Consider the following 13,070-nt stretch of genomic DNA (forward strand, 5'->3'; position numbering starts at 1 on the left):
GTGGTTTATTGCATGAATTTATTATTCTGGTACCTTAAAATGGTCACCATGCTAATTAGTGAACAAAACAAAACAAGAAAAAAAAAAAAAAACAACAAGAAAAAAAAAAAAAAACAGGTCCAAGACTGTAAATGTGAAGGCTGAGCTGCTTACGGCCGACAGCTTAGATTCTACATATTTACATTTACATAAATAGGTTGAAAAAAAGTGATTCAAATGAAAATATCTCAACAAAGGAGGAAATAGTGTCACGTTGGGCTGCAGACATCATTAGCACAGCAATAAAGGCACTCTGTAATTCAGTGTATACATTACATTGATTTAATAAGGAGAAGACCTCATACACAACAGAACAGATTCTTTGTTTCAACGGGATGAATAACTCAAACAGAGAATGTTGAAACCACATAAATTAACAAGCTGGTAACTTTTAGACACTAATAAACAACAAATATATTAAATTGATTTAAATTAGCAATCGAAAAAGCAGCATCTTTAAAAACAAAGAAAAGATTTAACACAATAAAACACATACAGCACTCTGCATTCATGGTCTACCAGTGTTCTTGCTTGCTGTAAGAAGACACATCCTTACAATGGCTCATTTCTCACTATGGATTCCAGGCCAATGATAAGAAAAAAAACAACAACAAAAAAACAAATGTGGTGGCCTTGAATCCCCATTTTATCTTTGCAAACTTGGCTGACACTGAGCCATTAGTATTAGTTTATGTGCCATTTCAGTCAGAAAATATCCTTAGCATTGTCTATACATGGCCAGGATGGTAGGCTACATAAAATGACAGAGACATTTTAGTCGAGTAGAAGGAAAGCAACAACTCTGCAAACTTCATCAAGTATTTCTTCCGTCCTTTGCTGATACTTATAAGAAAATCTCAATCATAAAAACAGGTTAGGTCTTCAGTGTGTTTTCTACTACGAAAAAGCAGCAACTGGGATATAAAGCGCTGCTGTAAAATGATGTTTAAATGGGTCATTCCAAAGGATATCTTTTTCTGTCTTTGGTGCAAAATGTGTTTATCACATATAGATCAAAATACTCCTGCCAGGCACACAGAGAAGGCTTCTGGTTAGGAATCAGCCTGTATTTTCATTGATTTACAGACTACAGAGTTATTCAAGGTTTAAAGTTGCAACAAAAGAAATACTGCAACAACATATGTTCTTTTCCAAGATTACTTCTTTAAGTAATCTTGGAAAAACATAATGACAATTACTGACTGCGGAAAATAAAAAAGAAAAAAAGAAAAACAGCAACAAAAGTTTCAGGGATTTTCTTCTTATAACCTACAAGTAAAACAGCTGCTTTTTTAGTTTTACAGATAGCATTCACATCAAAATGTTTAAGCATAAAATATTATTCAATAGTAACTACATATTCAATGATTCAAAAAAATATTTAAAAGAATCTCTGCTAGTTAAAAGACTGATGGTAGTTTTTGCTGGCAAGAGTCACACAACCAATTATAATATATGGAAGGTAATTACGCTTCAGAACATAGGGCGCCATATTGGTTTGGAGAGCTTTTGTTTCATGCATAAATAATTTGAAAACATTTTGTCTCTGCAGTGGTTGTGCTTGATATAAAAATTTCTTTGATGACGTGAAGGAAAGTGATCAAAAGGGAAAAATTAGAAGAAATATGCCAAGGGGCAAATACTTTATGTGATAATTTTGCATAGATTCACATTTGGATTCCAATTTTTCTTTTTAGTTTAGAAATTATTGCATCACATTTCTTTTGTTACTTTTAGCTCCTATTGGGCAAAAAAATAAATAAATCTAGTCACCTAAAATGGTGCTAGCTTTATTGCCAGTCAGTGTACACCAAACCAGGAACAGCAGAAATATTTTACACAACTGCGTCAGTTCTGCTATTCTTGTAATAAATAGCTTAATTTCATATGAAATTACTCTCAGTGCCCATTAAATATCTAAAATGACATTAAACCTTCCAAACTGTGCCAAAAGATTCTGAGGAGTCCGTCTGTAAGATTAAGAAAACCTCAACTGAGAAAATGTGTTCACAACATGTAGATAAACAAGCAGCCTATCAAAATAAAGTTCTGATAACATATAAAAGCACTTAGAAGATCACAAACATTCAAGTCAAAAAAAAAATGTCTCCTTTGAAAAGGAATTTCTATCACCTTTAACCCGAGAATAATTTTAATAAAACTCAACCATTTCATTTTAAGTAGATGAAATACAATAATAATAATAAAAAAAAGTGATTACCCTTTTAACACAAACTGTACATATCTGGCATCTGGACATTTAAAAAATTGGAAGTGCTGCTACTTTAGGAAAGGCTTCCTCTGATATATCTTTATCAAAAATATGCAGCTTCAGGAGTCCTTTTGTTCTTCATCTGTCTAGAAAACTTTACAATGCTACATCGAACTCCAAAAAATGTGAATGAGATCTTCTCTTCAGCACTTCTTATCCATCCCTGCTGTCTCACTTTCCTCTGATCTCTGTTTCTCACTTCCTTTTCACATTCAGCTTCTGCTCTTCAATTCAACTTTGCTTTTTTTCCCCTTCGGCGTTCACATCAGTCAACCTTTTCAACTTTCCCGATGATCTTTTCCTCGAAGACGGGCAAGACGGCGTCATCCTCGCGTATCTCCTCAAACACCACCCCACAGTCAAACTCATCGCTTACCTTCTTGAAATAATATCTAAAGAAAACAAAACAAAACAAAAAGAAACATTAATGTATGTATTTTCCACAAAAGGAAATTTTGAGGTCCCAATTGAAAGGAATCAAATTACATAAACATAGACAACTTTACATAAACATTTCACCTCAACTGCAGCAGCCTAGAAAAAGACAGAATTTCATTAGTTTGTCTCTGATTAAAACATGCTTTATACAAAAAACTTCTTCTGTTGACTAACTTTTAAAATAATTGGCCATTTAAAACCAATAAAAGATGCTGTTTTACACAGATGCATCTGACATTGTTTAACCCACCTGTAGTTTCCTTTCTTTGTAAGAAGTTCTTTGAACTGGCCCAATGTGACAACTCTGCCTCTGACAGACGTCCTGTATGGTATCAGCTCCTCGCAAAAGTAGTAGGCCACAGTAATATTCTCACATGATTGCTTTTTAGTGGCTTTATGTCTGAAAATGTAAAACAAAGAAAATATGTCAAAACACACAAAGCTTTCTTTCTTTCCAAAGCATTTCCAAGGCAGGAGAAAATTGGTATCGCTTAAAAGCAAACAAACATAATATATAGAGAACCACGCTGCAAGTTCATACCACACAAATGGCAGTTGAAGAAACCAAAAATTGACATGACTACATAACATACAGAGGTTTTCCAGAGTACAAGTCTGTGCTCTTTTGAGAGTAAAATGACAAAAAGTGAGGTTAAAAGCGTGAATAATGGAGATAAATTAAGTTTTTCTTCCGTGAGAGCTACAGGTCCTCTGAGCCCAGGATCTGTAGAACCCCTTTTAGAGTTGAACAGGAGAAGTTCATCCATTTTGCTATTCAGGGAGCAGACATTAGGCAGGTGGATTGAAGTTAAAACGTCTTCCAGAGCTTAAGATTTGCAAGTGCGTCTGCTTCGTTTACCTCATAAGGTAAAGTAAATGGACACAAGATAGATAGCAAAGAGCAGAATAAAAACATGGCAAGCAGAGGACAGCACAGTATCCATCCACGGTGCTGCTTGCAATGACACAGATACATAAACACAGAATATGAGACAAAAACCAGATTAATTAAAGTGCTGTTACAGTGGCAGTTGCCAAAAGGATAAGAAGCTGAAATAACATTTATATTGTTTCATCATGCTAAATGTAATGTCTGTTATTGACTTTAGGCAGAAAAATCATATTTGAAGAGGTTGATTAGTGAATCGGATGATGAATCTAATGGCGCATGTAGCCAACATGTTGGTGTTTGTACGTCGCACCACAGTGAATCCATCTGTCTTCTGTTCATCCACAGATGGCACCATGCAAGTGGCAAGGCAAGAGATGCCAACTAATCAGTATCACCATCACAACTCAATATCTATCAGGGATCAGGACTCTATACTGACATGATAGACAGTGTGAGATGATTCTTACCTCCCTGAAGAGAATGTATGTCTTTCCTTTGTAAAAACCTGAACAGGGAGCTGCTAATTTGAAAACAATGATTTTAAATAGTTGTTTAAAATCAGCTGAATCACACCTTTTATCTTCCTAATTTCCCGCTTAAGGTTATGTTGTTAAAACCTGAGATGTTTTCTGTTCCTCCAGATCTGACATGAAGGCTTCACCCTCTGGATCTGCCAAGTACTCTGCATTTCATCTTAGTCGAACACATTCCCCACCATCTATTTAGTACCCACCTTAGATGGGCATCAAACAAAAACACGTTTTCCAGAAGAATATTCCAAAATGATTTGGTATGCATCTGTAATACTCTAGCCTCTTTGATTTTGTTCAAACATAAACAACAAACATTTCCTCTGTAAACCCTTTTTGTAGCTGTTCTTTGGTCAAATATGTAAGAAAGTCTCTTCTGTTCTGTTGTTTTTTATGCATAGGTTGTCTGAGTGCCTGAATGTGCGTAATTATCCGCTAAACACCTGAAACTGTCAAAACAAGTGATAAACAGGGTTAAGGTTTGGGGTAACGTAGAGTTATGACATCATTACTGGAGTGAACCATTAGACATACTCTGGCTCGGAGAGCTCGTTTTCTGAAACGGCGGGCACCACGTTGAGCAGAGGAACCGGTGCAGGCCTGACTGCTGCGCGACCCCTTTGGATCACCTCCATCACATACCTGAAGGACCAAACAACCCCGATTCAGACACATAGCAGCCAAAAGAAAGAAACAAAAGCAAAACTGTCTGGACAAAGCCAACAGTTCTTTCTGCTTTCTGTTCTGAGACTATTCTGACTAACCACACCGATAACTGCAGGAATAAGATTTTTTTTTTTCTTTTTTGTTACCTCTGCTTGGGCTGCAGAGATCCAGACTTCAGCTTTTCCTCTTCAAGCCGTCGACAAACTTCCTCCAGTTGGATGAGGGGGCTGGGAGCCGGGTTAGGAGGCATAGTAGGGTCCTGGATGAATGGGTGAAACGGCTGCACGTTGCTGCGCCCTTGGCCACTGAGGCATGAATGCATGGACCCTGATCTGTCTGAGGAGCCGAGGCGAGATCCCTCATGGTTCGCAGTCCTCTTGGACCCACTGACACTCCTGAATGTAAAGAATATGAGTGGTTAAAGCACTCATACTGAATTTAAATTGGATATGTTGAGAGGAAAGACAGAACTTTCTTACTATGTGAGATATTTGTCACTTTTAAACCAATATAATGTGATTTCTGGCTTAAAGTAAGAAATCACTGACCCATGTGGGCTTCTTTTTTGTTGAGCCATTTCTTTCTGACCCTCCATCAGCCATAACAGGATCTTTTGTTTTTTCTCCACTTCCTCCGCAGGCCATGGCACATCATAAGCTCTCGCCTCTTCACCTCTCTTGAACGCCCTTTTACACTGTGGGCCAGCTTTGCTGCTGCATAACATAAAAATGGAACTGAGTAGAAAACAAGGATTCTATAGATGTGAGTAAGGAATAAAACGATTAAAGTTGCACCACACCTGTAGCCTATGTGCTCCACAGGGTTAGATGTCATGCCGTCTGCATAGCTTCGAGATTTTGAGCCGTAATAGCTTGTCTCCAGGTTCCAGGCGGGGTTGCCGTGTGTGCGCGTGGCCCCTTCAGTGTCCACCGCAGTCGTGTGACTGTGAGGCACATATTTGTGGTGGTACGCATGGCTCGTCTCTCCTTTCAAACCGTTTCTGGCTGAATGTTTCCCCTGACCTGACTGTGCCACCCCTCTCACTCCTGAGAAACCATCTGGAGAGCGCGACTTGGGGGAGTGGCGCCCAGTTCCTGGAGACTCACAGATGGGCGTCTTCATGACCCGTTGGACGTGGTCGTCCAGGATACTCTCTGGGTTTTCCTCGTGAGCATCTTGGACAAAAGGACTGCTGTATGTGATGTCAGCATAGCGGGGATTGTAATTCAGTGAATAAGCACTAGGGGGGAATCTTTCACTGAGTAATGATGAAGGTGAGGACACTTCTTCTCCTTCTTCCTCCTTTAATAAAAAAAATATATCATAAGGAAATTGGTGAAAACAAAAATATCTACGAACAAATATAAATTATGACTTTATAAACAGCAGATTTCTGATATTCCGCTTAACCCAACTGTACATGTTGTTCCTATTTCAACCTGTAGGTGGCAGGCTTTGCCCATACCATTAATACATTTATTATTTTTCCCTCTGACTGCAGATGTGGGGAGACAAAACCATGAGCACCATCTATCAGTATGCACACAGCACTTCTGTGCTCCCTCTGTGTCATGACAACTGCAGCCGACTCAGCTACAACTCTGACTGACTGAGACAAAACTGTGCTCTGACAGAATCTGCTCAAGGAGGATTTACTGGGTGGGGTGCTACAGGCATTTATAATAGGGGCAGAGAAGATGGTGAAAAAGGAAAAGAGGATGTGCATGAATTAAAATTAAATCTAACTAAATAAAACAGGAGATGGGGAGAAATTCTGAGATGTTTGGTAATGGTCCAGTTTTATTCTGAAAGTTAAAAGGACCTCTGATGACTATGTTGAATATTTAGACTTAATAAGGTCATGTATATGGAAATATATTCCCTACAATAATTTAAATCCCAGGAATGTCGTAATGTAGCTAGAACAGAAGGCGAACTCCATAGATGTTTTATTGTTGCTATATGCCCAGCAAATAGGTGTTATGTCAGTTTTGGAATTTACTAAGATACAGACACAATAAGAACAACAGTTTAAAAAAAGATTACAACAACTGGATTTGTTGCAAATCTGGACAAGGGTTTGAGTTTATTTTGCTACCATGTGCAGTGGGGAAGATGGTAAGGAAGCTTAAAAAGTATCCAAAATTTTTACTGGTTCTACAGTAAAGAGTGGCATATAGGCTCACCAAGTCTCCATACTAACTATTAAAGCTGTTTACATACCAGCTGATAATTTCTGACACATTCGGGAAAAATATAATTCTGTTTTGGGTAGCAATAACGTAAACATGTCAAATTTGTCAAACTGCAGTTGTATGACTTAGAGAAACTAAGAATGAGTTTCCGCATCCCTGTTGTTTGGTAGGGTGGAGGATTCCTACTATGAGATCCTGTCTTGAAATAAGCAGGACATTTAAGAAAATATGGCAGCCTCTATAACTGGGTCATTAAAAAGTCTCTGGGCACAATAATAAACCTAAATATTTTTTTCATATCCACAAAAATATAACTAAATCATTTTTTTTCTATATTTTTCAGTCATTGGAACTAAACTGGGTAAGCTGAAGAGAAGACGCAAAACTTCCAAATTGCTAGGAGAGATGTTGCAAAAAGCAATTCTAAAACGCTTCTCTCTTCCATTATGCAAGCTGTTGTCAAAAGTTGGGATTAATCAATTATTTTAAAAGGATTTTAAAAATGCCAGAGATTACTGATATTAATCTTCAGCTCATCTGTTTTTCTGCAGAATTTTAGATGGACATAAGGTATTTAATCAATTGAATGTCACAAAACTATTTCCCCTCATAGGAAGTTACGTAATAAATCTCCATCCAATAAAAATTTGTAGCTGGGATCTAGATACTTTCTTATGTAACAGCACATTGCTTAAGAGTTATTTTAATTGCCAAAGTACTAGAACCAAAGCTTCTTTTTTCCTACTCTAGATAGCCACAATATAAATCATTTCATCTTTAGCTCCTGGTTTCAATAAAACAAACCCACAGCTTTTCCTTTCATAGGCCTCCACATAAATTATCCACCTAGAGATTTAATACTTGGCACCGCATGTAGAGAGAAATATCAGTTGTAGTAACGACAACCTTTTCATTGGCGTTCCAAGTGGCATCAAACGGGCCTGGCTCACTGTTCCAGGCTTACAAGTGGCCGAGTGTGCAGGTGCTCCGTTCGATTCATCCAGGAAGCCAGATTGCTGACAGGCCAAGGACAGAATCCTCCACATGATTCATATTGCTTTTTACTCTTCACTCCGATGGCCGGCCTTGTTTATTTCATTAAGGCCAGACGGATTTAAGTCTCCTTTGTTTGTGAACATTAGAAGACTGTTGGCTGCACACACACAGACACCAACACACACAAGCACACGCACGCACCTCCCTGGCTGGCCCAGAAACCGGCTTCACTCGCCCTCTAATCATTTTCTTTAACCTAATTTTCTACTCACTGTATAGTGGCCTTATCAAATTATGTACTTACTAAAGTAAGAAAGTAAGAAAAGTGCAAAAATATACTATTTGATATTGATTTTCACTATTACGATGCAAATCTTTTGTCACTCTTGACTGCTTGAACACATAGAGATTTTTCTGTCTGCTATCTGTCAAAATAGATTTCATTGCATTATTTTAATACCATATTAATGAGAATGTTTTTAGTTTTGTATTCAGCTATTTTCATGATTCAAAAAAATATTTATATTTTTGAATATAAAGATTTCAAAAATATTTTTGAAATATTTTTTATATCCAACAAAATGAACAGAATTTTAATTACGTGATTGTGAATTAGAACTGCACAATATATGGGAAACATTCCAATCATACTGGACTGTTTGGATGAAATATTTGGTAGAATATAATATTTCATGTCCTATGCATTCATGTTCTGCAGATCTATTATTTAAGTTGAACGGAGTGTATCGTCCTTTATTTCTTCAGTGGCAGATAGAGCGGTGGAGACATTGTGCAATGACAGAAAGAAAAAATGTCTGGAAAATGAGAATTAGTCATAACCATTAATGTTATTGCAATTTTCAACGGCTTTATTAGAATTAAATATGTTCCTGAAATTGTGCAGCTCTAGAGAGAATCTGAGAATCTGCTTATGCTTTCAGAAACAGAAAGTGAGATGATCATACCAGTCGCACTCTTTTCAGCCTCTCCTCCAGTTTCTCCTCAGCCTCCCTCTCCCTCAGGACGCCCTCCAGCTTCTTGATTAGCTCTGCAGCGAACCTCTCGGGCTCCACGTGTATGTCCTTTGGAATCCGGTTTGTGCGCTGGAAGAAGAAACGTCAGGCCGTAAGCACACACTGTGGAATGTCTTCCTACCACCTTGTGTGTCCGTTAAGAACAGTTTTAGTACGGTTGACCCCACACATCCCGTCAGAGGTCAGGCTGAAGAAAAGAAGCAGGAAACAACGAAAGGGGCAGAACTGACAGTGTTGCTTCCAAGGGGGACTGTAAATTTAAATATGAATGAATCTGCAACGAGACTTAACCACCTTGAATATTACTAAAACGGATTCATTTCTCTGCTTTGCTTTTCTGTTCTTGTTGTACAAATGTAATCTTTTTTGTTACAGTTTACATTTCAGAAGTGGCCAAATACTGTCAAATAAAATTGAATTTCAAATATTAAATTAAGTTTTTTGAGCAAAGTATTAGTTTAATACTGTGTGCATTTATTCAGTCTGATTAATGCAGCAGTTTTTCATTTAGATTTTCTTACAACAAAAGTTTGTAAACTACCTTTCTTGGCCTCATTTGTCAAAATAAACCTGACATATTAATGGGTTATTTACACTTTATATCAACTGTAATCTCTTAAATAAGTAGATTTCCTCTTTTGCTAGCTGTTAACATGGGTTCATAGACCATCTTCCATTACAAAAGTACATTGAAAATAAGATGTTTATTTAAGCAAGGTGATGTGAGCATCATGCGGCCCACTGCATAGTAAATTCACACTTAGGACAGTAGGGTGCCATGTGTGGCTTTTTAATTGGACTCTTTACTCCCAGGCCTAATTAGGGCCAGGGCTTTCCTACCAAGCGACAGCATAAAGCTGCAGAGGGAGGCATCAGGCTGTCACAGGGGAGGTTTCATGTCTGCTAGGCTTCAGCGCGCACAGCTTAGGAAGGCATCAAGCTGCATTTAGACAGCCTTCTCTTTCACCATCAGCTATTCTTATACTCCATCACAGGCGCTGTAACACAGCTGAACTAAAATATGCACATTTCCAATGGGAGAGCAGAGGAGAAATAAGCAGAGACAGACAGTTACAAAGAGAGAGGTGTAGAGGCGGAGAGCGAGGTGGAAGGGAAATATCCCATGAATAACTCACTGGAAAATGAGGTAGTGGCACTCGCCCATTTGCTTTGGCACTCTCATGCATCTCCCGGCGATGCTGTTTGCGGTATCGGTATGGTGGAACACCATTTCTGGAATGAACAACAAAGATATTTTCACAAATCATCCTCATGAATAAACAACAGAGGCAGCTTTGAAGCTGAACGCTTCACGCAGCATTTTCCTTCTGAAACAAACACCCAAAAGTGCCTTTGTTATCCTGTGCAGCATGAGAGGGATTATTGCAGCATTATGGCCGTTCGTTCTGCATCACAAGTGGTCAGGCAGATCACAGCAACATGTTTTTAAATGTATGAGTTTGTAGCAACTGTCAGTGCAGCTTTCACAGTCTCCTGTGCTGAATGCTTAGGACCAATTAGCTGATCGCAGCTTTTAATCCATTCCGCCTCAAACATTTTTTGGGGGCCCAGCTGTGCACACTTTGAAGGCTCCAGCTCAATTCCACAGAGTCACACTGCACCTAAAGGATTTTTCGAATCTTCATTTTAGCAACAAGGAGACTCATAATCAAACACCGAAATCAAAGTTTTTTTAATTGATGCCAGATAAAACACCAAGTTAGGGCTCCAGCTTGCAAGTGAAGGTTATGGAAAAGAAACATTTAGTTAATACTTTATATTAGACAAGTTGGTCCATTTGTCCAGCCAAATAAACATTGAACTGTATAAATTTCGCTGCACATTTTGAATTCAGTCCAGGAAACAATTTTATTGTTAGAACTGCTGAGTCAGACAGTGTTTTAGCCTGCCATGATATAACAAATGGTAAAACTGTGTTTTCTTGTGCGGTGAGAAGATACATACACACTGCTGTCTGTGAGCGAAAGTGTCTCTGCGTCACTGGATATGCTCTGCTGCTCACTGTCATTGGCACTGGTGGCTGGGGCCAGAACATGACCAATGTTGACGTAGTACGGGTTGATGGATTCTCGACATGGTCCATGCCTGCAAACAGAAATGAGAAAAACACAAAAACTATGAAAAGAAATGACATTACACAAAATAAATCTCAATATTTTTTAAAAAAATGTGCTTAGTTAACTTCTTGCCCAAGTTTGGCAGCTTAGTCATCTTTATTTAGGCTTCCTTGCAAGCTTGAAAATTTTAAGTGCAGCAAGAATCTATAATAATTTATAAAACGTATTCATTAAATGCTCTTCTTAACATAATTCTAGTTGCTTTGTTGACTTTAAACAAGATTGTTTTTTAACCAGGTTTATTGTTTTAACCACAAGAATATAAAGCCACAAAACTAAAAAATATAGTCGACAGTTAAAGGTTGTGTGTGAAGAATCTCATCCATATATTTGTCAGCCTCCTAAGACATTGTGAAACTTTTGCTCAAATTTCTTGTCCGTTGTGGTTTGCAGGTTGTGCATCCCTTTTTCATTATAATAGTCACTGTACAGCAATTAATTGAGTTGAGTTTTTTACTTTTCTCTAACATGTTATTTCTTTTCAATTTTAGGCCTTTTGCTAAACTTGAGCCAAACTTCAGCCTTTGATTATCTCTTGGCTGTTATTTTTTCTACTCAAGAAAGATATGCAGATGGTAAGACCTAACCTTAACCTCAAATCTTTATCGATAAACTCTTCCACATTCTGTTATCATTATGTGATATTTAACAAAAGTTAAATAAAATCTAAAATGTGAAGGAGAGCTTTTCAAGTTGGTACACATCAAGAAAAAGATTGACACTTTTTTGACACCAATCACCATCACCCACTCAGCTGAACAGACAACTTAAAGGGCTGTGCGCACATGAATTATAAATGTTAGGCATCATTATTCTTTATTCAAATAGAAATTCCCCAAAGCATTTGCCCCAAACCTTCTCCCTGCTTGGAATGCAGAAGCACCAAGAGTTCAAATGAAACCTTCACGACAAACAGATTTCCATTAGCGCCAACATTTAACAGAATAATTTACAGAACTGGGATAATGAAGGTGCATGATAACTAAATAATGCAGCTGTAATTGCAGTAAATGTTGCAGTCTTTATATGTAGAATAAATAATAACATTCTGAAAGAAAATTAAGAAAACTCAGCATTGGACTTGCTAAGAAAGTATTTAGTAAATAATTATAAGAATTTCCATACAAGTAAAATTATACCAGTACAGGATTTAAATCTTGTCAGGTATCAAATGAATAGTGATCCCAACAATGAAATCAAGCTGATACGTCTTGGCACAAAATGGCTGAGTGAAATATTATAGGGTTTAATGTGCATGTGAATGCTTCAGGTCAGATGAGTTGTAAGGAGGTAGATGAGATTCACACGACATGATTAGCTTTTGAAACAAATACTGCAGTTTCGTGTTGGCAGGTTGGTTACAGGAAAAGTTCTAACAAACACACATAGCATGAACTAACTACTGCTATTTCAAAAGTTATTTTCTACAACTGCTATAATAAATATACCGTATTATTTATTATATACATAAGGGTGTTGTCTACAACAGTTGGTTGTTATTTTGATTTCTATAGGCAGTTTTAACAACAACATGGAATAAACTGTTTTGCTATTTGGCTATTTGGTTTCACAAATTGAAATGGATACTGTTGTGTTAACTGCTCAGGTATCCAGCAGTTGCATGTTAACAAAGTAGCTTTCCAACTAGTTTTAGAACGGCGCCACATTAATAAGGCCTATTTCGAACTTTTCAGTCTGCTTCACTATCTACTCAGAGAGGCCTGTGCAGCATAAATTCGTTATCCGTATGCAGCCACTAGAGTTGTTGTTACTCTCAGTGAACGTCCATGTGCCGTCCATGTGACTGCACTGATTTTGTGTTGGCATTAACAGTAACAATTCAAGTGAGAGTGTGGTACCAAACACACAG

General features: G+C 37.7%; 1 protein-coding gene across 2 annotated transcripts in view; it reads right to left on the reverse strand.

Annotated features, from left to right (window-relative positions):
• Positions 1–13,070, reverse strand: part of axin1 (axin 1) — a 32,047-nt gene continuing 18,977 nt past the window's right edge. For both annotated transcript variants that reach the window (XM_044099460.1, XM_044099459.1), the window contains 9 exons: positions 11,028–11,168; positions 10,199–10,295; positions 8,994–9,131; positions 5,637–6,139; positions 5,386–5,550; positions 4,984–5,232; positions 4,706–4,813; positions 3,000–3,149; positions 1–2,703 (listed from right to left, as the gene is read on the reverse strand). In XM_044099460.1, coding sequence (XP_043955395.1) covers positions 2,577–2,703; positions 3,000–3,149; positions 4,706–4,813; positions 4,984–5,232; positions 5,386–5,550; positions 5,637–6,139; positions 8,994–9,131; positions 10,199–10,295; positions 11,028–11,168 — 1,678 coding nt within the window. In that variant the 3' untranslated portion in view covers positions 1–2,576. The remainder of the gene's footprint in view (positions 2,704–2,999; positions 3,150–4,705; positions 4,814–4,983; positions 5,233–5,385; positions 5,551–5,636; positions 6,140–8,993; positions 9,132–10,198; positions 10,296–11,027; positions 11,169–13,070) is intronic.

The sequence above is a fragment of the Gambusia affinis genome, linkage group LG19, assembly GCF_019740435.1.
Source record: "Gambusia affinis linkage group LG19, SWU_Gaff_1.0, whole genome shotgun sequence".
NCBI lineage: Eukaryota > Metazoa > Chordata > Actinopteri > Cyprinodontiformes > Poeciliidae > Gambusia > Gambusia affinis.